General features: G+C 41.5%; 2 protein-coding genes across 27 annotated transcripts in view; one reads left to right on the top strand and one right to left on the bottom strand.

The window, feature by feature from the left end:
* dlg2 (discs, large homolog 2 (Drosophila)) overlaps positions 1–21,749 on the bottom strand; it is a 358,090-nt gene extending 336,341 nt beyond the window's left edge. For 16 of the 26 annotated variants that reach the window (XM_055877462.1, XM_055877417.1, XM_055877478.1 and 13 more), the window contains exons 1-2: positions 20,228–21,744; positions 15,742–15,873 (exon numbers count right to left, since the gene is read on the bottom strand). In XM_055877462.1, the coding sequence (XP_055733437.1) occupies positions 15,742–15,873; positions 20,228–20,246 (151 nt within the window). In that variant the 5' untranslated portion in view covers positions 20,247–21,744. Of the gene's footprint in view, positions 1–8,085; positions 8,174–15,741; positions 15,874–20,227 lie in introns of those variants that run through there. The other 10 variants (XM_055877489.1, XM_055877477.1, XM_055877486.1 and 7 more) reach the window with 5 other exon arrangements.
* Positions 21,750–21,836: 87 nt separating this feature from the next.
* On the top strand, positions 21,837–24,805 carry tmem126a (transmembrane protein 126A). Its single transcript, XM_055877682.1, has 5 exons — positions 21,837–22,011; positions 22,269–22,396; positions 23,154–23,347; positions 23,419–23,533; positions 23,619–24,805. Exons 2-5 carry the CDS (start codon positions 22,284–22,286, stop codon positions 23,815–23,817), a joined length of 621 nt encoding a protein of 206 aa, XP_055733657.1. The 5' UTR covers positions 21,837–22,011; positions 22,269–22,283; the 3' UTR covers positions 23,818–24,805.
* The last annotated feature ends 1,290 nt before the right edge of the window (positions 24,806–26,095 follow it).

The following is a 26,095-nucleotide window of genomic DNA, read 5'->3' on the forward strand; positions in this document are numbered from 1 at the left end:
GGTTTTGGCCTTTCTAGGGAGTTTTTCCTTGCCACCGTGCTTCTACACCTGCATTGCTTGCTGTTTGGGGTTTTAGGCTGGGTTTCTGTACAGCACTTTGAGATATCAGCTAATGTAAGAAGAGCTATATAAATACATTTCATTTGATTATTACAAATATATACAAAAATTAAAATTACATTTAAAAAATGTATTTAAAAAATAATAATAATAATAATAAAATTGGCCGATTCATCGGTATCAGCTTTTTTTTGGTCCTCCAATAATCGCTATCGGTACTGAAACATCATAATTGGTCGACCTCTAATCTGGATTATAGTGTCTTCGTGTGTGTGTGTAGGATGGGTGGATGGGAGTTAGAGATACAGGCAGTCCTTTGCAGAACGTCTTTATTTCATGCTCTGCTGAGCCAGAGCCTTCAGAGCGGCTCTTCACCTACACAACCACGAAACTACTGCTGATGGAGAAACACTAATGAATGGAGAGAGCGAGGGAAGTTCCAGGATAAAGCAGAGCCGGAGTGAAGAGTGGGAGGGACATTACCCTTGAAGGGTAACACTGAATTGATGGGAGTTTAGAGACTATTTAATGCTCCTACAGTGGGTGAACTCTGACTTTAAACTTGACGTCACCGCATACAGTCATTCAGCGTCATCGGAACTGTGCCATAAACGTGTGGAAGTAGAAGCACAACTATATTCTTAACATCGACATCAGAAAAACAAAAACATACCTGCCAAAAAACAGAAGTAAGATTTCCCACTCTTAGTATTTGTGTGCATTCAATTGAACAGATAGGACAGTGAAAAGCAGACAGGAAAAGGTGGGAGAGCTGCTAGTCAGAAGGGTTGGATTCCAACCCCATGCCTACTCTGGTGTGTGCCGTGTCTAAAACAAAAGCTATATTACAAGGTTGTCAATGAACAGGAGTTAAAATGGCAATCTGCAGTTCAACAAAGTGGTCACGCTGTGTTGGGGCAGGAGAAATACAACCACTTTCAAATTCAGAGATTGACTATCATGATATCAAAATGATTGTTGACACATTTTTTTTAGGCTATACAGTGTTGTTTATAATTGCAATGATTACAAACAATGGAGTAAAACAAGATTATATGTTGGGTTCTGATGGGAAACGACAGATTAACTAAACTCATTAGGACTTTTTACGTTTACTCCACAAGAGTAAAACATACTTTTTAGAACGCTGGGTGACGCTGTTAATTAGCATTTGTACAGCTAATTAACATTTAGTAATTATACGGTCCGGCTGTTGTTGTGTGTACAACTTCCTGAATTACAACTGGTTCTTGTTCGTGAGGTTGACAGCAATAGCAAAAACATTAGCAATACGAAAACCTTGACACATCCTGTTTTTGGGGATTATTATAAGGTAAGAAGCAGTACTAAGCCATGTTAGGCATTTCTAAGCAGTATCCTTCCCAAAAAAACATGGAGGGAAAAAAATCTAATATGGCTAAAATGAAGGGATTGTTCTGCAATTAAAATCATTGGGCAGGCCACCTCAACATTTTTTAGGACGCCTAAATCCAAACAGTGTTTTTTCTTTAAAAAACTAATCTGGATGGATAAACTCTTTTAGTGCAAATTTAAGACTAAAACCAGACAGTGTATAGAAAAGATAAAAGACCTATATCTTTTTAGAATATAATCTCTGAGAACTAACAATAATCAAAATAAAAGTCGGACAGACATTGAAAATTGAATATTCCCAAAACAATGAATTTAGCACTATTGACTGTGTTATGTTAGAGAAAAATAACATTAGCCATGGCAAAATGTGTATAATTGCAGGAAATTATCTTTAAAAACTGAAACACTCTCTCAGCTGCATGGAGAAATGTGTAGATTTGCAGAAAATTGGCAAAAAAATATATAAATAATAATAAAACATTTTTAAAAATCTCTACACCACCAAGATGGGATCCTCTAAAATTCTCTAAAACCCAGTCCCACCGACCACGCCCATCACATAAGTCCCTTGATGATCCCGAAAACCATTTGAAATGTTACATGTAGCATCTTTAAAGACACAAATGGAATGGATGATAGAGACTTTGTGGGTAGTTGGCTGGATGTCCTTTGGTTGGTGGACCATTCTTGATACACACGGGAAACTGTTGAGCGTGAAATATCCAGCAGCGTCTTCTGTCTTGCCCATTCACCCTCTGAATAGAACACATACACAATCCATGTCTCAATTGTCTCAAGGCTTACAAATCATTCTTTAACCTGTCTCCTGCCCTTTATCTACACTGACTGAAGTGGATTTAACAGGTGACATCAATAAAGGATCATAACTTTCAACCTGGATTCACCTGGTCAGTCTGTCATGAAAGAGCAGGCGTTCCAAATGTTTTGTACACTCAGTGTGTGATCTGAACTTAGGAGGACTAGTCGGTCTTCCTCACACAGAGGCCAGGGCCTGTCTACACACACTGCCTCTTGTGCAGAGGACAAATGCCATACGAGCATAGTCAAATAACACATTTGCTCATATGGCCAGGTGCACACAAACGCATCAGAACTGCCTCGTTTATGCCAAGTGATAAAATACAAACTCTCATCAATACACACACGTGAGTGCAAGAACAGACACAGGCCAGCTGAGCAATGTAACTCCAATGGCATATGTGAGATGAGAAGTGGTGGTGATCACAGAGTATAAGGGGGAAAGTGAGAATCAGAACTTCTGCAACACAGCGAAGATATTTACACTTTATTAACCTGGACACTTGCTTTCCATAAAGCTTAAACTTTCCACACTCATGAATAATTATTGAATTACCTTTCTTAATTACTGTACGTTATCAGTTGTGTTCAAATAACAATTTCGCACTAAAGCAGGAAACAAAATGATATGGTCTGCCTCATCTATCCAGGTGGCCATTGTGTGTAGTGAAGCGAAACTTTCTGGGAAAATACACAAGGTCTCACGAGCCCGCGGGCTTTCCCGGTGTCGATCAGCCGCACGGCTCAGTCCTGCCATCTCCATGTAAACAAGCAAAGACCACACTTTCTCATCGGACATCTCATCTGAAGAGCTAACGCGGTTCACTCATCTCCCCAATGCCAAACCCGTCCCTCACCCCTAGCAACTTGGGGTCCCTCTGTTGTCACATGCTGCTGACAAAACTGAGGGTCACTCTCAGAGCAAAACATTTTGACGAGGAGATACATAAACCCATCAACTTTGGGACACGCATTCAGTGTCACTTCCTTGAAATCAAATGTGAAAAAAATTAATAATAAATACCTTGCTCTATTGTTAAAATGGAGGCAATCGAGGGTGCAGTCCAGCTGAAGCACTAGGTCTTCTAACTTCCAACCCATCAACACTGATAGTCACACAATAACGTTAGGCAACATCTACACGTTTTGAATGAGACCTGTCATTTATTTGAACGAGGACCCCACTACCTACTTGTGCGACGGCTGTATGGAAGTATTCACATAGCACTGCTGTTTCAAAGTGTAGCTAAGAGGATATAGGGGCTAATTAGACCCTCCGATTGCCACTTTACCACAGTCAGCAATCAAACACATGTTTGCAGTTTGCGCAATTTAATAAAAAATTCCATACATAATTTAAGTGCCTAAAGCTTGGTATCCACGAGATCAAGCAATATGGCAGCAACAAAAAAAGAAGCATTCAAAGTGTAGCTAACATCTATTATTTTCAATCCCTCAGCTTTGGGACATTGCTGCATATGGTAGAGAAGTGCGCAACCACGCAAATCGAGGGAAGATACCGGCTTAATATTGAACACGATCACTAACTCACTGAAGAAACTGTTTTCAGTTTTGGCCCACCATGGTGTGGGAGAGGGCACTCAGAGATGCAACGCCCACCCCCAACCATACCACAAACAGTCATGTCCATTTATGACTCACATCCATCTGCTTTATGTAAATACATATTGCCCTACGCTGAGCTTAGAAGAAAAATATTCAACATACAGTGCCTTTGGAAAGTATTCTGACCATTTAACTTTTTCCACATTTTGTTACATTACAGCCTTATTCAAAAATGTATTATATAAATATTTTTCATCTACACACAATACCCCATAATGACAAAACGAAAACAAGTTCAGAATTTTTTGTAAGACTTAAAAATCAAAGACAGAAATAGCTTATTTGCGTAAGCATTCAGACCCTATGCTATGAGACATCCTTGAGATGTTTCAACAACTTGATTGGAGTCCACATGTGGTACATTCAATTGATTAGACATGATTTGGAAAGCCACACGCATGTCTATATAAGAGCCCACAGTTGACAGTGCATGTCAGAGCAAAACCAAGCCATGGAGGTCGAAGGAATTGTCCTTAGAGCTCCGGGACATGATTGTGTCGAGGCACAGATCTGGGGAAGGACAACAAAAAACGTCTACAGCATTGAAGGTCCCCAAGAACACAGTGGCCTCCATCATTCTTAACTGGAAGAAGTTTGGAACCACCAAGGCTCTTCCAAGAGCTGGCCGCCAGGCCAGACTGAAAAATCGGGGGAGAAGGGCCTGGGTCAGGGAGGTGACCAAGATCCCGATGGTCACTCTGAAGGAGCTCCAGAGTTCCTCTGCAGAGATGGTTGTCTTTCTGGAAGATTCTCCCATCTCTGCAGCACTCCACCAATCAGGCCTTCATGGTAGAGTGGACAGCCGGAAGCTACTCCTCAGTAAAAAAGGCACATGACAGCCTGCTTGGAGTTAACCAAAAGGCACCTAAAGACTCTCAGACCATGAGAAACAAGATTCTCTGGTCTGATGAAACCAAGGTTGAACTCTTTGGCCTGAATGCCAAGCGTCACATCTGGAGGAAACCTTGCACCATCCCTACGGCGAAGCATGGTGGTGGCAGCATCTTGCTGTGGGGATGTTTTTCAGTGGCAGGGCCTGGGAGACTAGTCAGGATCGAGGGAAAGATGAAGGAGAAAAGTACAAAGAGATCATTGATGAAAACCTGCTCCAGAGCGCTCAGGACCTCAGATTGGGACAAATGTTCACCTTCCAACAGGACAAAGACCCTAAGCACACAGCCAAGACAATGCAGGAGTAGCTTTGGGACAAGTCTCTGAATGTCCTTGAGTGGCCCAGCCAGAGCCCAGACTTGAACATCTCTAGAGACCTGAAAATAGCTGTGCAGCAACGCTCCCCATCTAACCCGACAGAGCTTGAGAGGATCTACAGAGAAGAATGGGAGAAACTACCCAAATACAGGTGTGCGAAGCTTGTAGTGTCATATGCAAGAATACTCTAGGTTGTAATCGCTGCCAAAGGTGCTTCAACAAAGTACTGAGTAAAGGGTCTGAAAACTTATGTAACTGATATTTCATTTTTTCATTTTTTATACATTTGCTCAAATAAAAAATGTTTTTGCTTTGTCATTATGGGGTATTGTGTGTACGTTGATGAGAAAGATCAAGTTTAGAATAAGGCTGTAACGTAACAAAATGTGGAAAAAGTGAAGGGGTCTGAATACTTTACGAATGCACTGTATAGGGACTTTGTGTGACTGCATTTTTCCGTTTAATAAAGAGTTAGGCCAATAGGCTGTGCTTTTTACAGTATAATTCAATCCAGAAGGTCAACTCAGTGTGTGTGCGCTAATGACCCTGAAAAAGAAAGAGGTGTACCATTTTTCATAAAGAGACAAATTCGATCACATCAGAGACAGCCATTAGTCATTTCTACGGATGAGTCACGCATTCTCCAGACTCTTGAGTGGTAGGGCCATTATGGCTGTGAAATGGTGCAGAGCATAATCCTGTGTGGTCTCTGCTGAACAGTTGAGTTGCACAGACCTACCATAGTTTGGACCTTCTGGACCTTCTAAATAATAAAATCCAACAATACCAGATTACATCGGAACGGTACAAGAGGTGACTCATCTCTTACTTCTGCAATCTAATTAATGAGGCACAAGCTCCTAGGCTACAATTATTTGTGTATGCGCGTTGTTGATTGGTCCTTTTATCATATTTATATGGTATAAATATGAATTTAGATTTAGGCATACGCCATTTGAATGCTCATGGTATTCAGTTTGCATTGACTGATATGTGCCAATAAATGAACTTGATGAGGCTCCTCTGGAATTACAGCACGTTCAGACCATCTGGAATGCTCCACTGTTGCTGTTCCCCTCATTCAGGAAGTGTGCCATCTTAGCAATGTCGGCCTAACACAGATATCACCTTTCTGCTGTTCCCACCTGTGGGCTCCAACAGAGATCCTTACGTGGCAAGGACCACAGAGAGACATAGAAAATGCACAAGACCCTTTGGTAGTAGGATTGTAGCGTGTATCTAATCCTTATGGTGCCCTCTATTGGACCTGTGGCAGCATTATCAGCAACATCGTATATAATAACAATATGTACAAAATACACTGCTCAAAAAAATAAAGGGAACACTTAAACAACACAATGTAACTCAGGGTCAATCACACTTCTGAAAAATCAAACTGTCCACTTAGGAAGCGGACTCCGTCTCATGCTACCACATGCACATTTGTGGCCTGCTGGAGGTCATTTTGCAGGGCGCTGGCAGTGCACCTCCTTGCACAAAGGCGGAGGTAGCGGTCCTGCTGCTGGGTTGTTGCCCTCCTACGGCCTCCTCCACGTTTCCTGATGTACTGGCCTGTCTCCTGGTAGCGCCTCCATGCTCTGGACACTACGCTGACAGACACAGCAAACCTTTTTGCCACAGCTCGCATTGATGTGCCATCCTGGATGAACTGCACTACCTGAGCCACTTGTGTGGGTTGTAGACTCCGTCTCATGCTACCACTAGAGTGAGAGCACCCCCAGCATTCAAAAGTGACCAAAACATCAGCCTGGAAGCATAGGAACTGAGAAGTGGTCTGTGGTCACCACCTGCAGAATCACTCCTTTTTTGGGGGTGTCTTGCTAATTGCCTATAATTTCCACCTTTTGTCTATTCCATTTGCACAACAACATGTGAAATTTATTGTCAATCAGTGTTGCTTCCTAAGTGGACAGTTTGATTTCACAGAAGTGTGATTGACTTGGAGTTACATTGTGTTGTTTAAGTGTTCCCTTTATTTTTTTGAGCAGTGTATATACAACCCTGCTGGGTTTTTCATGCTCAACAGTTTCCTGTGTGCATCAAGAATGGTCCACCACCCAAAGAACATCCAGCGAACTTGACAAAACTGTGGGAAGCTTTGGAGTCAACATGGGCCAGCATCCCTGTGGAACGCTTTTGACAACTTGTAGAGTCCATGCCTCAATGAATTGAGGCTGTTCTGAGGGCATAAAAAGGTGTTCCTAATGTTTTGTACACTCAGTGTACATTTTTATATATAATCTGAATTTATAAATCCAACTAACGTTATTCACATATTGTTTCAGTACATGTTGTTCATGGTTTACAAAAGGGTATGGATTCATAAGGCAACTGACATTTGCTACCTTTCCATATTCCACTGTTTTTCTATTGCTAGTTTCCACAGATCCTCTAGCACTACCGATTTAGCTGCTGCCCCGAGTAGCAATTGTAATCTTCTGTTTGCCATACTTTAACAGATAAAAAATGTCCACCAAAAATGGCTCCTACATTATTTTGAAGGCATGGTTGCACAATGGTCAAATAACATACAAACTACTAGAATAAAATAGTATACTCAATCCATAGGGAAATTGAGGAAACAACCTGAAAGTTACCCCCATCATGGGGGTTACAAGCACCAACACCGAGCTGTAATGCTCTTGGTATCCTCTTTAACATGTAATAGATTTCATTGCATGTCATGCAGACTACAGAAAAGGAGAGGACATTGCAAAATGTCATGTTTTCTGTCAAACCATAAATAAACAGTGCTCCACGGTCTCAAGATAAAGTAGTGGGAAATGAACTGCTGCAAGTCTAACATGCCACAAGATGGCAGTCTCCCTTCCCATTTTATTTAATCCCTTTTATTATCCATCAAGTTTGTAGTCTATAATAATGATCATTACAAATCATTAGCATGTTTGCCTAGCTTAAGTGTGGCATTGCTCCTCTTCCCATCAAGACCCTGGTGATAAACGCGCACCCACCTACCCACACTTCCAATCAAGACCCCGGTGTCTCTGTGATTCTGAGGGAGATGTGTCATTTCTCCCCCCTCCTACCAGTCAGGACAGTCGTCCTGTGAGAGAAGAGATTAAATTCAAGTTCAGCTTTGGGGTAGGGGGCCCGGGGTGCTACCAGAAAGAGGATCTCCATGAGACAGGAGAGCAGTGAGATGCCTTCCCTATTAAGGGAGGCTGGCGTACAGCCTTTTTTCATCTGAATAACAAATAGAGCCCATTAAAAACCTCTATGGAGCAAATTGGCAGACTGTGGTCTGCTTTTTGCGATTTGTGTATCCCACTGATTCAGATGAATAGATGTGATAAGACTAACTTAGATAATACATGTGAAGGTAAGATGGTCTTTTAAAAAGTCAGACAAGCCTTGTGGTAGATGGATCTAAAGGGGGCAAAGGGCACATCTAATGGAACAATCATGCTAGGTGAAGTGAAGCTACTGAATTTGAAACATGATTGCTATTTATCACATTCACAACAATGCAATGGACCATATTCACACCAGTCTTGCCTTTTTAAGAGGTTTTAAACAACAACAACTTATTAGATGTGTAATGGTCATTGAGCTTCAGGGACAAATTTAAAATCAGCAGGAACATGGCCTTCCGAGACTGGCATGTGTAGACTACCCCTGGTTTAGGGATCCACAGGGAAGCGGACAAGTGAATCTTTCCTTGCCCTCCCTCTCTGTAGATGCGTAGCTGAGTGAGAGGCCTCTAGCCTTACTCCCCTGCCTGGTCCTGAGAGAAATTAGTCATGGTGAACAGGTTAAACCATCCACAGTTCCACTCTGCTGTGATGGGTTTCAGCAGGTTGCACATGACCTGACCAGATTAGACAGCACCTAGGCTAATGCTTCATAAGATGATTACATCTATTTCAGGAGGCATTAGTTCCATAGCAGAGTTGGCAGAGAAATGGACAATTGATAGACAATTTACAGAAATCAATAGATCTAATCCCCCAAACATACACTACTTAACCAAAAGTATATGGACACCTGATCGTCAAACAATCCAAAATCATGGGTATTGATACAGAGTTGGTCGACTCTTTGCTGCTATAACAGCCTCCACTCTTCTGGGAAGGCGTTCCACTAGATGTTGGAACATTGCTGTGGGGACATGCTTCCATTCAGCCACAAGAGCATTAGTAAGGTCGGGCACTGATGTTGTGCGATTAGGCCTGGCTCGCAGTCGAGTTTCCAATTCATCCCAAAGATGTTCGATGGAGTTGAGGTCAGGGCTCTGTGCAGGCCAGTCAAGTTCTTCCACACCGATATCAACAAACCATTTCTGTATGGAACTCACTTTGTGCATGGGGGCGGTGTCATGTTGAAACAGTAAAAGGGCCTTCCCCAAACTGTTGCAACAAAGTTTGGAAGCACAGAATTGTCTAGAATGTCACTGTGTGCCGTAACATTAGCCCAATCCATGAAAAACAGCCCCAGACCATTATTCCTCCTCCACCAAACTTTACACTATGCATTAGGGCAGGTAGCGTTCTACTGGCATCTTCCAAACCCAGATTCGTCCGTCGGACTTCCAGAAGGTGATTCATTACTACGGAGAACGAGTTTCCACTCTTTGCTGTGTTATTCTTATCTCTTACTTTTGTTATTTTTTTGTTATTTTCTTAAAACTGCATTGTTGGTTAAGGACTTGAAAGTAAGCATTTCAATGTGAGGTCTACACCAGTTGTATTTGGCGTATGTGACAAATAAAATTTGATTTTGACTTGATTCCACTGCTCCCAAATCCAATGCCGGCGAGCTTTAAACCACTCCAAGCCAACGATTTCCTGGTAATGTGGGGGAGGGGGGGGAACTTGCAGTACCAATCATTAAATCATGCAAGTTGAGTCATTTGTAAGACCAACAACACACACAAAATTAAAATGGCAAGGATTATGACCCTGTAGATAAAGTGGTTCATCCTTATATGTATAAGTAACTGCAAGTCTATGCTACAAATAGGTCAAGTGAGGGATTAATCATACATCAACAGTCACTCACACCTTCTGACCAAACTACATCTCAAAATGATGGCCTATATGGTGGTTGTTCTTCTGTAGTTCAGCACGTGAGAAACACTATAGTTAGAGTGCCCACATATAGTTATCTGTATTCCAATGATTACCCATGAATCAGCATTGCACAAGAATCTTGACGCATGGAAGCGGATCAGCGCAAGATATGGGTGTGCTCCTATATAGCCTAACATCTGTTGCGGGGCATTACGCAGCACTCGAAGAGCACGTTGTAAAAGATTCAATGTAATCCCCCAATATTTTGTTTAAAGGCTCCTAGCCAAGCTTGGCAATGTGGAAGCTTCACCATGCATTAAGAGAATTACAACTTGCCCCAGCACATTTCAGTATGAGGGCGTCCAATCCCTTATAGATTTCATATTCCAAAAGGCCACAAAATCTTAACATTATACTCCTGCTCGACAGTTGGCCAACCTTTAAAAGCGTTGTATAAATATGGAGGCAGTTAAGCAAATACGCCTTGTTAATTACATTTGAAACTACTAGACCGGGGCTATGGTAGACAAATGTTAAATGTTTTTGACAGTGGCAGATACATTAACGTAGCGAATGACCACCATAAAAATGGTATTAGAACTAGAAGTCGACAGATTATTGGGTGACCAAAAAAGGCAGATACCGATTAAAAAAATCGGCCCTTTTTTTTATTTTTTATAATGACAATTACAACAATACTGAATGAACACTTATGTTAACTTAATATAATATATCAATAAAATCAATTTAGCCTCAAATAAATAATGAAACATGTTCAATTTGGTTTAAATATTGCATAAACAAAGTGTTGGAGAAGAAAGTAAAAGTGCAATATGTGCCATGTAAGAAAACTAACGTTTAATCCCATTGAGAACTTGTGGTCAATCCTCAAGAGGCGGGTAGACAAACAAAACCCCACAAATTCTGACAAACTCCAAGCATTGATTATGCAAGAATGGGCTGCCATCAGTCAGGATGTGGCCCAGAAGTTAATTGACAGCATGCCAGGGCGGATTGCAGAGGTCTTGAAAAAGAAGGGTCAACACTGCAAATATTGACTCTTTGCATCAACTTCATGTCAATAAAAGCCTTTGACACGTATTAAATGATTGTAATTATACTTCAGTATTCCATAGTAACATCTGACAAAAATATCTAGACACTGAAGCAGCAAACCTTGTGGAAATTAATATTTGTGTCATTCTCAAAACTTTTGGCCACAACTGTATTAATATCCCTTTAATAAGATGACAATGGCTCCTGTTGTCAGATCAAGATTGAGTTTGAGGGACTGTTAACTCCATTGTGAAATGCTTAGTTTCAAGGCCTTTCATTTCGAGCGTTGGTTATAGGTATTCATGCAGGTAGCCTAGTGGTTAAGAGCGTTGGACCACTAACCGAAAGGTTGCTGGTTCGAATCCCCAAGCTGACAAGGTGAACGTTCTGTCGATGTGCCCTTGAGCAAACCTAATTGCCCAAGTAAGTCGCTCTAGATAAGAGCATCTGCTAAATTACCAAAATGTTATAACATTTTGTATTTTATTAGGATACCCATTTGCTGCTTCCAAGGCAGCTGCAACTCTTCCTGGAGTCTAGGAAGTTGATGATATAACTTTGACAGATTATGATAAAGAGTCCTTTGCTAATAGGGTTTGTCACCCTGTTCTTTTGGCCCTGTTCTAATTAAAGGTTGACCGATTTAATCGGAATGGCCGATTAATTAGGGCTGATTTCAAGTTTTCATAACATTCGGTAATTTTGGACGGCAATTTTAAAAAATTAAAAATATATTTAAAAAAATATATTAATTTTTTTACATCTTTTTAACTAGGCAAGTCAGTTAAGAACACATTCTTATTTTTAATTACGGCCTAGGAACTGGTTTAACTGCCTTGTTCAGGGGCAGAACGACATATTTTTTACCTTGTCAGCTCGGGATTCAATCTTGCAACCTTACGGTTAACTAGTCCAAAGCTCTAACCACCTGCCTCACGAAAAGACTGTCGTTGCTCCAACGTGTACCTAACCATAAATATCAATGCCTTTCTTAAAATCAATACACAGAAGTATATATTTTTAAACCTGCATATTTAGCTAAAAGAAATCCAGGTTAGCAGGCAATATTAACCAGGTGAAATTGTGTCACTTCTCTTGCGTTCATTGAACGCAGAGTCAGGGTACATGTAACAGTTTGGGCCGCCTGGCTCATTGCAAACTAATTTGCCAGAATTTTACATAATTATGACATAACATTGAAGGTTGTGCAATGTAACAGGAATATTTAGACTGATGGATGCCACCCGTTAGATAAAATACGGAACGGTTCAGTATTTCACTGAAAGAATAAATGTTTTGTTTTCGAGATGATAGTTTCCGGATTTGACCATATTAATGACCTACGGCTCATATTTCTGTGTTATTATGTTATAATTAAGTCTATGATTTGATAGAGCAGTTTGACTGAGGGATGGTGGGCACCAGCAGGCTCGGAAGCATTCATTCAAACAGCACTTTCGTGCGTTTTGCCAGCAGCTCTGCTGTTTATGAATTCAAGCCTATCAACTCCCGAGATTAGGCTGGTGTAACCGATGTGAAATGGCTAGCTAGGTAGCGGGGGGGGGGGGGGGGGCGCTAATAGCGTTTCAAACGTCACTCGCTCTGAGACTTGGAGTAGTTGTTCCCCTTGCTCTGCATGGGTAATGCTGCTTCGAGGGTGGCTGTTGTCGATGTGTTCCTGCTTTGAGCCCAGGTAGCGTCGAGGAGAGGGATGGAAGCTATACTGTTACACTGGCAATACTAAAGTGCCTATAAGATCATCCAATAGTCAAAGGTATATGAAATACAAATCGAATAGAGAGAAATAGTCCTATAATTTAAGCTAAGCTTTTTTCCGGATGCCCCAAACAATCGGAAAGGGGATTCATCAGAGAAAATGACTTCATCCTAGTCCTCAGCAGTCCAATCCCTGTACATTTTGCTGAATATCAGTCTGTCCCTAACATTTTTCCTGGAGAGAAGTGGCTTCTTTGCTGCCCTTCTTGACACCAGGCCATCCTCCAAAAGTCTTCGCCTTACTGTGCGTGCAGATGCACTCACACCTCCCTGCTGCCATTCCTGAGCAAGCTCTGTACTGGTGGTGCCCCGATCCCGCAGCAGAATCAACTTTAGGAGACGGTCCTGGCGCTTGCTGGACTTTTTTGAGCGCCCTGAAGCCTTCTTCACAACAATTTAACCGCTCTCCTTGAAGTTCTTGATGATCTGATAAATGGTTGATTTAGGTGCAATCTTACTGGCAGTTCTCGATGATCCGATAAACGGTTGATTTAGGTGCAATCTTACTGGCAGCAATATCCTTGCATGTTAAGCCCTTTTTGTGCAAAGCAATGATGACGGCACGTGTTTCCTTGCAGGTAACCATGGTTGACAGAGGAAGAACAATGATTCCAAGCACCACCCTCCTTTTGAAGCTTCCAGTCTGTTATTTGAACTCAATCAGCATGACAGAGTGATCTCCAGCCTTGTCCTCGTCAACACGTACACCTGTGTTAACGAGAGAATCACTGACATGATGTCAGCTGGTCCTTGTGGCAGGGCTGAAATGCAGTGGAAATGTTTTTGGGGGATTCAGTTCATTTGCATGGCAAAGAGGGACTTTGCAATTAATTGCAATTCATCTGATCACTCTTCATAACATTCTGGAGTATATGCAAATTGCCATCATACAAACTGAGGCAGCAGACTTTGTGAAAATTAATATTTGTGTCATTCTCAAAACTTCTAGCCATGACTGTAAACCAATCTAGCTCCCCTTAGTTACATTTTCTACTGATCAACTCAACATTTCCCACTGATCACAATGAAAGTCAAAAACGTCTGCATCGTCTTTCGAAACAGAAACTTTCATTAGACTATGTGATTTTTGTTTTGACATCTTATTCTGGTTCATGGAAATGAAGGAAGAGCGAGGGTTGTTCTGATTGGAGTGATTTGAGGAGCCTCTCTTTTTACTGGTTTTCCCTAATAAGTTGTGTAGCAGTATGATATTAAACTTTTGAGTCTACAAATGAAGTTGCAGTGTCTATGGATCACTCTTATCAATTGTCCTTAGGCTACATATTGGTGGAAATTAGATTCGAACCCACGCCTAGAGACAGTATGTAAGGCCAACTATGAGGGGAAAATAATAAAACAGGGAGCAGCAGAGAGTTTGGCACCTTACTCTAAACCCCAATCAGCACTTACTCTTCCTCCTAAAACCATAACTACAGTTGTCAAAATCTCAGTACGGTCCCAAATAAAAAGTACCACATAACCATAAACGTTTACTGCAACAGCTCATGTTAGTACAATGACTCTAGGGATAAATAAACATTGTCAGGTTTGTAAAATCTACATGAATCAAATCTGTTTATTATTCGTTTTACCAGTGACTGCTAATCCTCAAGCTTCAAAAGGGAACATGCCCAAAAGTCAGAGAGTGCAATATTCATGTTCAATATTTAAATAATATTTCTACTTAGGTTTAGAGATCAATCTATTTAAATGCATGTTAAATGTTTTGATATTTCCGCTCTCCTTATCATTGTTGCGTCATTGTTCCCCTTTTTGATAGCCAGTGGGGGCTTGTGCCAGAAAGAGTGAAAGCCCATTCTCCGATAAGCTAAAACAGCATTAACCTGATTTGGAGGATAGAGATTCCAGGTGGTCAAGTACAACATGGTCTGATCGGTGTGTAAAAGGCATGCCCAGCCTTTGAATGCCAACTCACAGGGAACAACTATGTATGATGAACTCCTCTCGTGTTACTACGTTAAGGTGCACTTACATTTCTCGGAATTTCATGTCACATATAATAATACAGAGATTGTAGCGTGCCAGCATTCATTTCATCCAGGCTTTGCCACTGCTAATTGCAGAGAAGGCTTTGGGAACAACGATGCGTGGCCCGAGCAATACGTTTCACAATACATTTTCAAACTCAACCTGAGAGCTCAGATTGTAGGTTTTATCATTCGGAAAATGATCGTGTCATGAACCTTTGAATGATGAATAAGAATCATGCATTATACCCATCTCCAATAATGCATTGAGGAGATACTTGTATGCCCTTCAAATCATTGAAAGGTGGTGAACGATCAAAGATGCAAAAATCCTACATCAATATGCTTTGTTTGAATCCTTACGAAGAGTACGAGGAACACCTTAACAATACTGCAGGCACTGAGAAGCATCTACTGCAATATCAGCAGAGTTCAAAATAACTATATTTCAGAAAAAACACCTGCAGAATGTGCCCACTTGCTCAGGAATAGCAAAATGCAGGTTGAGCAAATATGACAATAGACAAATCTCTAGTGTTGTATTGTGAATCCCAAAAAGTACTGACTTGATTATAAAAGAGGTATTACTTTCGTACATTTTTGCAGACAAGACATTCACTGTGTCTATCAAAATCCATACTGTATGTATGAAATAGAATAAGGGTGAACATGGTTAGACAGTTGAAGAGGGGCATGCCTCTGATTTATAATGACAGGTGAAGCATTTGACATACTGGAGTCAATTAAAAGAATGGATGGATTCCAATATCCAGCTGACTTACCAAGCAGTGCTTGGAACAGGCTGGTTTTGAAGACCCCCATCACTCTCTGAATGGCAGTTTTGAGCTGTTGTTCCTCTGGCTTCCTCAGTTTAGCACAGTAGTCTTCCAAAAGGCCTAGGGCCCTAGCTGTGTCTGCAGGAGGGTACGGATTGGAGACCAGTTAGAATGTTATTCAAAAGAAAAAAGTCATTTTAGTTTATAGTTAAACATACAGTCGAGTGATAAAATAGCAAACATCAGACAAGCACTGCCAGAACTAATTTACAAAGCCAATCTGTTTGAATAAGGTTTACAGTAGCTTGAGCTTCTGCCCACATGTTTGTCCCCATTTGTGAAAACGATTCTAAAAAAACAATCTTAAGCATGTAATGACAACTGCATGTGCAAAAGACGATGAGGTCACTTGTATGGTTTATAATTAGCAACCATTTTCACTACTAATATGAGGCAGTTTTGTAACGGCACAGAAATGTGGAGCATGGATAGTGCCCCCGCTTGGCACGGGTGTCAGGGGCGAGATACCACTCAGAGACATCATCCTTGGGCTCAGACCCTGTCACCAAGGGAGACCACAGTACACTAAACTATGACTTGTTTCAAAGAAACTCATGAGAACAGACTGTAAAATGGTCTTTACTTTACTGTTATTGACTTATAATTCCTGTTAATTTGATGTGACAGTCTGCTGTCTAGTTCGAGTTTCCAGATGTAAAAGTAAGTCTGGAAGGTTGAACGAACTTGCATGACTTTATTTTTATAATTTTTTATGTTAACCCCCGTTTTCGCCCCAATTTTGTGGTATCCAATTGGTAGTTACAGTCCTGTCTTATCACTGCAACTCCTGTACGGACTCGGGAGAGGCAAAGGTCGAGAGCCGTGCGTCTTCCGAAGCACAACCCAACCAAGCCGCACTGCTTCTTGACACAATGCCCACTTAACCCGGAAGCCAGCCGCACCAATGTGTCGGAGGAAACACTGTGCACCTGGTGACCGTGTCAGCATGCACTGCACCCGGCCCGACACAGGAGTCACTAGTGCGCGATGGGAACCCTCCCCTAATCCTAACAACGCTGCACCAATTATGCACCGCCCCATGGGTCTCCCGGTCACGGCCCGCTGCGACAGAGCCTGGACTCGAACCCAGAATCTCTAGTGGCACAGCTAACACTGCGATGCAGTGCCTTAGACCACCACGCCAATTCGGGAGGCCTCTTCCATTACTTTCATTGTCCAGTACAGTTGAACAACTCGGACAGCATTTATTTTTTATTGCTGCACAATTACAGACCAGTGGCTGAGACTATCTGAGGTCACGCCAGGACAAGCCTCATTACACATCTATTTATATGGAGTTGCTTTGTGGACTGAACTTACACTACAATCACCATGTATAAAAAGGATATAAAAATCCTTTACTGAATATGATCACACAATTCCCATAAACACTAGACATAGTTGGGCTGGAAGTTATCTCCATTATCCACGATAGGCCTTATGTATAAGGCTATTCCCTGCAATATTCAATTAAAATAATGCCATCACTTTAATGAAAAAGGCTTCATAAATTCTTACAAATAAATGCTGTATAACTTATACATGCTTTAGAAATAAGGAATTACAGTGCATTCGGGAAAGTATTCAGACCCCTTGACTTTTTCCCACATTGTTACCTTACAGCCTAATTCTAAAATGGATTAAAATATTTTTTCCTCATCAATCTACACACAATACACCATAATGACAAAACAAAAACAGGTTAATAAATGTTTGCAAACTTATAAAAATAAAAAACAAATACCTTATTTACGTAAGTATTCAGACCCTTTGCTATGATACATTAAATAGAGTTCAAGTGCATCCTGTTGCCATTGATCATCTTTGAGATGTTTCTACAACTTGAATGGAGTCCACCTGTGGTAAATTCAACTGATTGGACAGGATTTGGAAAGGCACACACCTGTCTATATAAGGTCCCACAGATGACAGAGCATGTTACAGCAAAAATCAAGCCATGATGTTGAAGGAATTGTTTGTAGAGCTCCAAGACAGGATTGAGTCAAAGCACAGATCTGGGGAAGGGTACCACAAAATGTAAGTAAATCACATTTACATTCAGACCTTTTACTCAGTATTTTGTTGAAGCACTTTTAGCAGCGATTACAGGCTCGAATCTTCGTGGTTATGACGCTACAAGCTTGGCACACGTGTATTTGGAGAGTTTCTTCCATTCATCTCTGCAGATCCGCTCAAGCTCTATCAGGTTGGATGGGGAGCGTCGATGCACAGCTATTTTCACGTCTCCCCAGAGATGTTCGATTTGGTTCAAGTCTGGGCTCTGGCTGGGCCACTCAAGGACATTCAGAGACTTGTCCCGAAGCCACTCCTGCGTTGTCTTGGCTGTGTGCTTAGGGTCGTTGTGCTGTTGGAAGGTGAACCTTCGTCCTGAGCGCTCTGGAGCTGGTTTTCGTCAAGGATCTCGCTGTACTTTGCGCCGTTCATCTTTCCCTCGATCCTGACTAGTCTCCCAGTCTTTGCCACTGAAAATCATCCCCACAGCATGATGCTGCCACCAGCATGCGTCACCGTAGGGATGGTGCAAGGTTTCCTCCAGGTGTGACACTTGGCATTCAGGCCAAAGAGTTCAACCTTGGTTTTATCAGACCAGAGAATCTTGTTTCTCATGGTCAGAGTCCTTTCTGTGCCTTTTTGACAAACTACAAGCAGGCTGTCATGTGCCTTTTAATGAGGAGTGACTTCCGTCTGGCCACTCTACCATAAAGGCAAAGGCCCGATTGGTGGAATGCTGCGGAGATGGTTGTCCTTCTGGAAGGTTCTCCGATCTCCACAGAGGAACTCTGGAGCTCTGTCAGAGTGACCATCGGGTTCTTGGTCACCTTCCTGACTAAGGCCCTTCTCCCCCGATTTTTCAGTCTGGCCGGGCAGCCAGCTCTTGGAAGAGTCTTGGTGGATCCACAACTTCTTCCATTTAAGAATGATGGAGGCCACTGTGTCCTTGGGGACCTTCAATGCTGCAGAAATGTTTTGGTACCCTTCCCCAGATCTGTGCCTAGACACAATCCCGTCTCTGAGCTCTATGGACAATTCCTTCGACCTCATGGCTTGGTTTTTGCTCTGACATGCACTGTCAACTGTGGGCTCTTGTATATACAAGTATGTGTGTGTGTGCCTTTCCAAATCATGTCCAATCAACTCCAATGAAGTTGTAGAATCATCAAGGATGATCAATGGAAACAGGATGCACCTGAGCTCAATTTCAAGTCTCATAGCAAAGGGTCTTATGTAATTAAGGGTATGTAATATTTATGTAAATAAGTTATCGGTTTATTTTTAATACATATGTAACACATTTCTAAACCGGTTGTCGCTTTGTCATTATGTGGTATTGAGTGTAGATTGATGAAGGAAACAAATGTAATAAATTTTAGAATAAGGCTGTACTGCACAGGTGTCAAACTCATTCCACGGGGGGCCAAGTGTCTGCGGGTTTTCGCTCCTCCCTTGTACTTGATTGATGAATTAACATCACTAATTAGTTAGGAACTCCCCTCACCTGGTTGTTTAGGGCTTTATTGAAAGGAAAAACCAAAAACCTGCAGACACTAGGCCCTCCGTGGAATGAGTTTGACACCCCTGCTGTACTGTAACAAAAATTGGAAAAAGTAAAGTGGTCTGAATACTTTCCGAATGCACTGTATTAGGCCTAGTACTTAAAATATAAATGCTTATTCATGAAAGCTATAAAAAGTGTTTGTTACCCAATATCCCTATCTATAATAAACTGCAGGTAACTGCCAAAATAAAGGAAACGCTTGAGTAAATGAGATACAAATATATTGAAAGCAGGTGCTTCCACACAGGTGTGGGTCCTGAGTTAATTAAGCAATTAACATCATACTTAGGATCATGTATAAAAACGCACAGTTGCCCATTATTTTGGCTACCACTGCTAGAAGAGATCTCAGTGATTTTGAAAGAGGGGTTTCAAAGGAGCATAGAGGGTTAAAGGGGGTGTGTGTCACCAGATCTCCCCCACATGAACACTTTTGGGAGATTCCGGAGCAGCACTTAAGACACTTTTTTCCCACCATCAACAAAACACCAATTTACAGATTTCTCGTAGAAGAATGGTGTTGCATCCATCCAATAGAGTTCCAGACACTTGTAGAATCTTTTCCAAGAAGCATTGAAGCTGTTCTGGTGACAACTATCAAGACACTTTGTTGGTGTTTCCTTATTTTGTACATTACCAATGACTGTTCTGTTTCATAGGCCACATTAGGCTTACATTACAAGTTGTGGGTCATTTTTTCTTTAATTTGCCATTAGCTTACCTACAGGAACATAAGCAAGCCTACACACCAACGTGGGTTTAAAAGTGCTGAATGACAGAGCCATTGATGTTTTTTCACTTAGTGAAACTGCTTAGTGGCGAGACACCGGTTGTGCCAACTACGTTTCTGCTCACCTTTTTTTCTTACAGGCATAGTTGAATCCTGGATCCGTATTGGTGATTTACTCCTGCTATCAGTTCTCTTCAGTGCATCATTAAAAGTTTCCGGCAGTGGTAACCGCTAGGTAGAAACCCACATCATTGGCGAATCAGTTGTGCTATAACGTGTGTGCCCTTAGGATCAGTTTTGAAAACTATAGGCTTTTGCTCCAACAGAATCAGTGGGCTAGACTATAGCATAGGGCCAAACAGGCCACAAACAAAAACTATACTTGCAATGTAGTTCGGCATGCTTGTTCAGTTAATCGTCAGCAAAGATGTAGCCTAACCAATGCTTCGCCGTGATGCAGTCAGCCCGAAAGTGTTCAAGTAAATACATAAAATTCCAAATCCTATTTTCTGTTGTCCTGTGAAAAGTAACTTGTCTGTAGCTTGTGTGGGCTATGGTTCCGATGAAGGCATGCTGCTGTGCCGACAGGTGCAACGGCTGTAGCGCGCGTTCTGATGTTCCCACACAGACAGTTGTCAGGGGATAATATGTCATGGACATTAACTATAGCCTAGGCTAAGTGGTCGGTCGGTATATTTCCTCAATTGACAAACTTTTCTTGAGCTCGGCTCAGTGACGTTTTCCGCGTTTCTATCACTGTCCTTGCAGTTTGATGCTGGCATAGAGTCAATGGCACTCCCATGTGATGACCTGGAGATTTAAAAAAAAATCAAAACCAATGGCAGTCCAAAGAAACGTTAAAGGTGGGGTAACGTTAATCGGCAGAGTGAAATATGCAACCATTGCTATTTTAGCGCGTGAAAAAAAAAGCTAAATAATTAAATGAGTAGGGTTAACGTTAGCCGCCTTGTTGTAGCCTAACACTAACATCACATCAAGTTTAATTACGCTACCTTGCAGCAATTACTCAGCCTAATATTTTTTTCTATGAATTTGGGGTGGCCCAATTAGTCAAACGAACCAGGTGTGCAGATATGGCAATCAAAATACATAACATTAGCTGGCCAGAATGTATTGCAAGTCATACCACCACGAATACAATTGATGGGCTCCATCCAATATCTCAGTTAGCTAAGGTTATGTAGCTGGTGTGATTCTCCGTCGTTTTCCTTTGATTTAGGATATGACATGCTTTATAGCCCAAGTCTATTCAACCATTCACAAACTGAAATGAACCCAATGTTCACTAACACATGCATCGTTGTTGCTCAACCTGCTAGGCTACCTAAAACGAAAGCCTGGACAGTGAAACTGGAAGTTGGCAAAGCGTTAGGTTAACGATAGCCTTTCCTGATGTCAGTGCGCTCGCGCATGTAGTAAAATACCTGCCTGTCTGATCTTGCTGTAAAACGTATGTCTTTGCAATAACCCGTCTATTTTACACATTTCATATATTATTTGCGAAATATCTGGAACTTCCTCATCCTCTTATTTGCTGTATCACATCACCACGTTTATATTTCCAAATCTACAGCCACGGAGTGGAAAGCAGTATTAGTTTTAGCTTAGCAACGGAGAGGTTTGTTACTAGCTACACCTTGATTGACAACTTTACAACCAATGGCTTTGCGGTGCTTTTTGTCCAGGCTCGTGAGTATTAACCAATACAATTTGTTGTGAAAGGTTCAGAGTTCATTCTGGTTCACGTGGTTTAAAATGGCTGCGCCCTTCACTAAATAATGATACAGAAGAAAATATTGAAACAGCTACACGTTAAACCCCACCAAAGAAGAAGAAACAGCTAAACGTTTGCAGCACATAGCTACACTAGAGCTGAAACATCGCCAAGGTAAGGAAGGAATACTCGACAGTACAGCAATACATAGACTGGCGTTATTCCAGTGTAATCGTGATTAATAATATATAAATGTTTTGCTCTCTGAACTAGGCTACTTGGACTGGGTTTTATAACATGTAATGTTGGCTAGGTAAAGTTAACAGTCTTATCGAACGTGTTGCATACACGTTTACTCAGCCCTGTCAATGATAGCCAACATTATTGATAGACAGTGACATTTATTTTAAAAATGTAGTCATGCATTGCAGGAAATCTTTCTGAAGATGTCAGAAAACAGCAATGTCGTTGTACAGAAAGGCACCAGCCGCACAGTTCCCAGAGCTCTGATCATTCAAATGATGGCGGAAAATTTCGAACGGTTGCCTGAACTTGACAGGTACGTTTTTGTAGGCCTATGCCAAAGAGAATGATAGAGGCCTCTAGTGGCCAAAATGTTGTTAGCATGGACAGCGCCACAGAGGGCTTAGACTATTTTAATGTAGTCAACTGACTGATCCCTCCAGGTGATCGTTTGGAGTCATGTCCAACCAGTTCATCAGGAGGGATCAGCCAATCTTGAAGAAAATGTACTACTTCAAAATGGAGATGGCTTCAATGGCACTGTCACAGACACTTTTGATTGGTCAGCTCAGGGTTTCCCAAACCTGGTTCTGGGGCCCCACCTGGGTGCACATTTTGGTTTTTGCCTTAGCGCTACACAGATTGTTCAAATAACCAACTCATCATCAAGCTTTGGTTTTAAATCAGCTGTGTAGTGCTAGGTCAAAAATCAAATCCTGCACTGGGTGGACCCCAGGGCAGAGTTTGGGAAACCCTGGGTTAGCTAACAATTACACAAACTATGCGCACGCTTCAATGGCGCAGAAGTCCATGTGTTGTGATTCTGGATGGCCAGATTGCTTGCAATAGTGATGGGGAAAAGTAAGCTTCCTGAAGCATAGTTGAGCACGTCTGTTTTGTTGCTAAACAACCAACCTGTCTAATGGAACAGGTACAAAGATGAGTCATCCATCTCTATAGCCTAGACATGTTTTCATTTCCTTGACAGCCCTAGCCCTACTTGTAATTGACAGCCTTTTGCATTTTGCTCTCATAACATTAACAACCTATGAAATATCACTGTTGTTCTACAGGAAAATCTTCACCTATGGCCCCATGTACCTGGGAGGTAATGGGGCATTTGCAGGACTGATCGCCAACAGCTTATACAGGAGAGCACTGAATGTCACTCAAGGGCGTTTTACATCAAATCTCCCAATGGCTGTCCTACCATTCTTGACAACAGTGGCCATGTATAATGTAGCTGTGTCCAAACCATTATTGTCTGGTGAGTGTTTAATTGTTTCAGTTGAAGTTTGACTATTTTAATTGTTTCTGATATTCTTAAACTAATTTCAGGTGACCTTAACTGTCCAACCTGTGTCCTGATAAGAGGTGCCCTTGTCGGCGCAGTTGGTGCTGGTGTATATCCTATTCTGTTGGCTTTGCCTGTGAATGCAGGCCTTGCAACCAGGTATGTGCTACTCTTTGCAGTCAGTTTCATCAAGATGCTTGGCTGACTGAATTTGCATAATTATGCCATTGTAATTATCTGACAGGTACAACACTGCACCATTGCCAGAAAAGGGAAACGTCCTCCGTTTTTGGATGAACATTACCCAACCCATCTTGAGGAAAATGGGTGTTGTGATAGTACTACAGGTGTTCTTTGGAACCTACCTAAGCTCCAGACACTTTGACAGCTACTTGAAATTGATTCAGTTGTCTGTCTCAAATGGCGAGGAGCTTCAGGATTAAAAGTTTCTAACAAACCTAAATGTTCTGCATTATTTTCTTCAGTCCTTGAGTTACACGTACAAACATCTGGATAATCATAATGTAATGACTAAATTATATCGATGCCATCGCTGGAATAAATATTGTATATGCAATGTCAAAGGGCAAAACAAAACCATGGGAGTACTGCAGATAGTAATTTTTGCAATGAGGTCGTTTACGGCTGTATCGGAAAGTAGAGGCCCATTCATAACTAATTCCAAGTAGATGATAGCGTTCACACTGCAACGATAAAAAACAGGCTTAGACATTTTTCCAATCACATAAGTATTCAGACCATTTACTCAGAACTTGGAAGCACCTTTGGCAGCGATTACAGCCTCGAGTCGTCTTTGGTATGACTCTACAAGCTTGGCACACCTGGATTTGGAGAGTTTCTCTCAAGCTCTGTCAGGTTGGATGGGGAGCATCGCTGCACAGCTATTTTCAGGTCTCTCCAGAGATGTTCGATTGGGTTCAAGTCCGGGCTCTGGCTGTGCCACTCAAGGGCATTCAGAGACTTGTCCCGAAGCCACTCCTGCGTTGTCTTGGCTGTGTGCTTAGGGTCATTGTTCTGTTGGAAGGTGACCCTTTGCCCCTAGACTGAGCTCTCTGGAGCAGATTTTCAAAGATCGTTCTGTACTTTGCTCTGTTCATCTTTCCCTTGATCCTGACCAATCTCCCAGTGTGCCGCTGAAAAACATCCCCACAGCATGTTGCCACCACCATGCTTTGCAGTAATATTTCGGTATCCTTCCCCACATCTGTGCCTTGTCACAATCCTGTCTCTGACATGCACTGTCAACTGTGGGACCTTCTTATATAGACAGGTGGGTGCCTTTCCAAATCATGTTGAATTTACCACAGATGGGCTCCAAGTTGTAAAAACATCAGATTGATCAATGGAAACAGGATGCACCAGAGCTCAATTTCAAGTCTCATAGCAAAGGGTCTGAATACTTAAGTTTATTTTTTTTTATAAATCTGCAAACATTTCTAAATCGGTTTTCGCTTTGTCGTATTGTGTGTAGAGGGGGGGGGGGGGGGGGGGGGGGGATTATCCATCTTAGAATAAGGCTGTAACGTACCAATGTGGGGAAGGGGTCTGAAATACTTTCTGAATGCACTATATACATACTGTTCTCACTCAAAGCTAGTCTAGAAATCAACCCTGATTTTGAAGAATGTGCCTTATCTTAATGAGATACACAACTGTCTTAGCTCAATTATCCTGTCAAATTATACATTCTAAATAAATATTCCAAAATATGCATCCTGTTTAACAAGGCACTAAAGTAATACTGTAAAAAATTTGATAAAACAATTCACTTTGTCATGAATACAGTTATGTTTTGGGCAAATCCAATACAACTGACTACCACTATTTAAGCATAGTGGTGGCTGCATCATGTTATAGGTATGCCTGTAAATGTTATGGACTGCAGAGTTTTGCCAGAAAAAGGGAAAAAAAAGCTCCATTCCATTTCTAAGCACAGACAAAATGCTAGAGAAACTTGGTTCAATCTGCTTTCCACCAGACACTGGTAGATGAATTCACATTTCAGAAGGACAGTAACCTAAAAAACAAGGCCAAATCTACACGAGTTGCTTAGCGAGAAGACATTGAATGTTCCTGAGTTAAAGCCAAGTCAAAACTACAGCAAAACCTGAAAATGGTTGTCTAGCAATGATCAACAACCAATTTGACAGCACTTGGAGAATTTAAATAATAAAAGGGCAAATGTTGCACAATCCAGGAGTGGAAAGCTCTTAGAGACATACCCAGAAAGGCTCAGCTGTAATCGCTGCTTGTGAATTCTTAATTGAGAGTTCTGTATTTCATTTGATATATTTGCAAAAATGTCTAAACATTTTCACTTTGTCATTATGGGGTATTTTGTGTAGATGGTGAGAAATCTATTTAATCCAGGCTGTAATGCAAAAAGTGAAAAAAGGTATGAATATTTTAAGGCACTGTACATACGTTATACCTTAATGCATGCTATAATTTCCATTAGAATTAAGTGATTATCAGGTTGTACAACAGTTCTGCATTTTGAATGTTTTAACTTGGCATATCGCACATTTGAAATCAAAGGTATTTTGAAATGAATTTGTGACGCATGCGCCAATTTTAGTGATGGGAAGTTAAACCTCCGAATCAGGATCTCAATGAAATGGTTGTTTCTTTGTTTAAATACCTCACAGCTGTGTGTTAAATGCACAAACTGATATTGGGTCCTAAAATGGATGCTCTTTT

The sequence above is a fragment of the Salvelinus fontinalis genome, chromosome 2 (genome assembly GCF_029448725.1).
Source record: "Salvelinus fontinalis isolate EN_2023a chromosome 2, ASM2944872v1, whole genome shotgun sequence".
Taxonomy (NCBI): Eukaryota; Metazoa; Chordata; class Actinopteri; order Salmoniformes; family Salmonidae; genus Salvelinus; species Salvelinus fontinalis.

Bases quoted from the DNA above. Each gene is read 5' to 3' on its own strand.
- tmem126a (XM_055877682.1), top strand. From the start codon at position 22,284: ATGTCAGAAAACAGCAATGTCGTTGTACAGAAAGGCACCAGCCGCACA. The intron at 22,397-23,153 runs GTACGTTTTTGT...GTTGTTCTACAG, and splicing joins CGGTTGCCTGAACTTGACAG to GAAAATCTTCACCTATGGCC. The intron at 23,534-23,618 runs GTATGTGCTACT...ATTATCTGACAG, and splicing joins AATGCAGGCCTTGCAACCAG to GTACAACACTGCACCATTGC.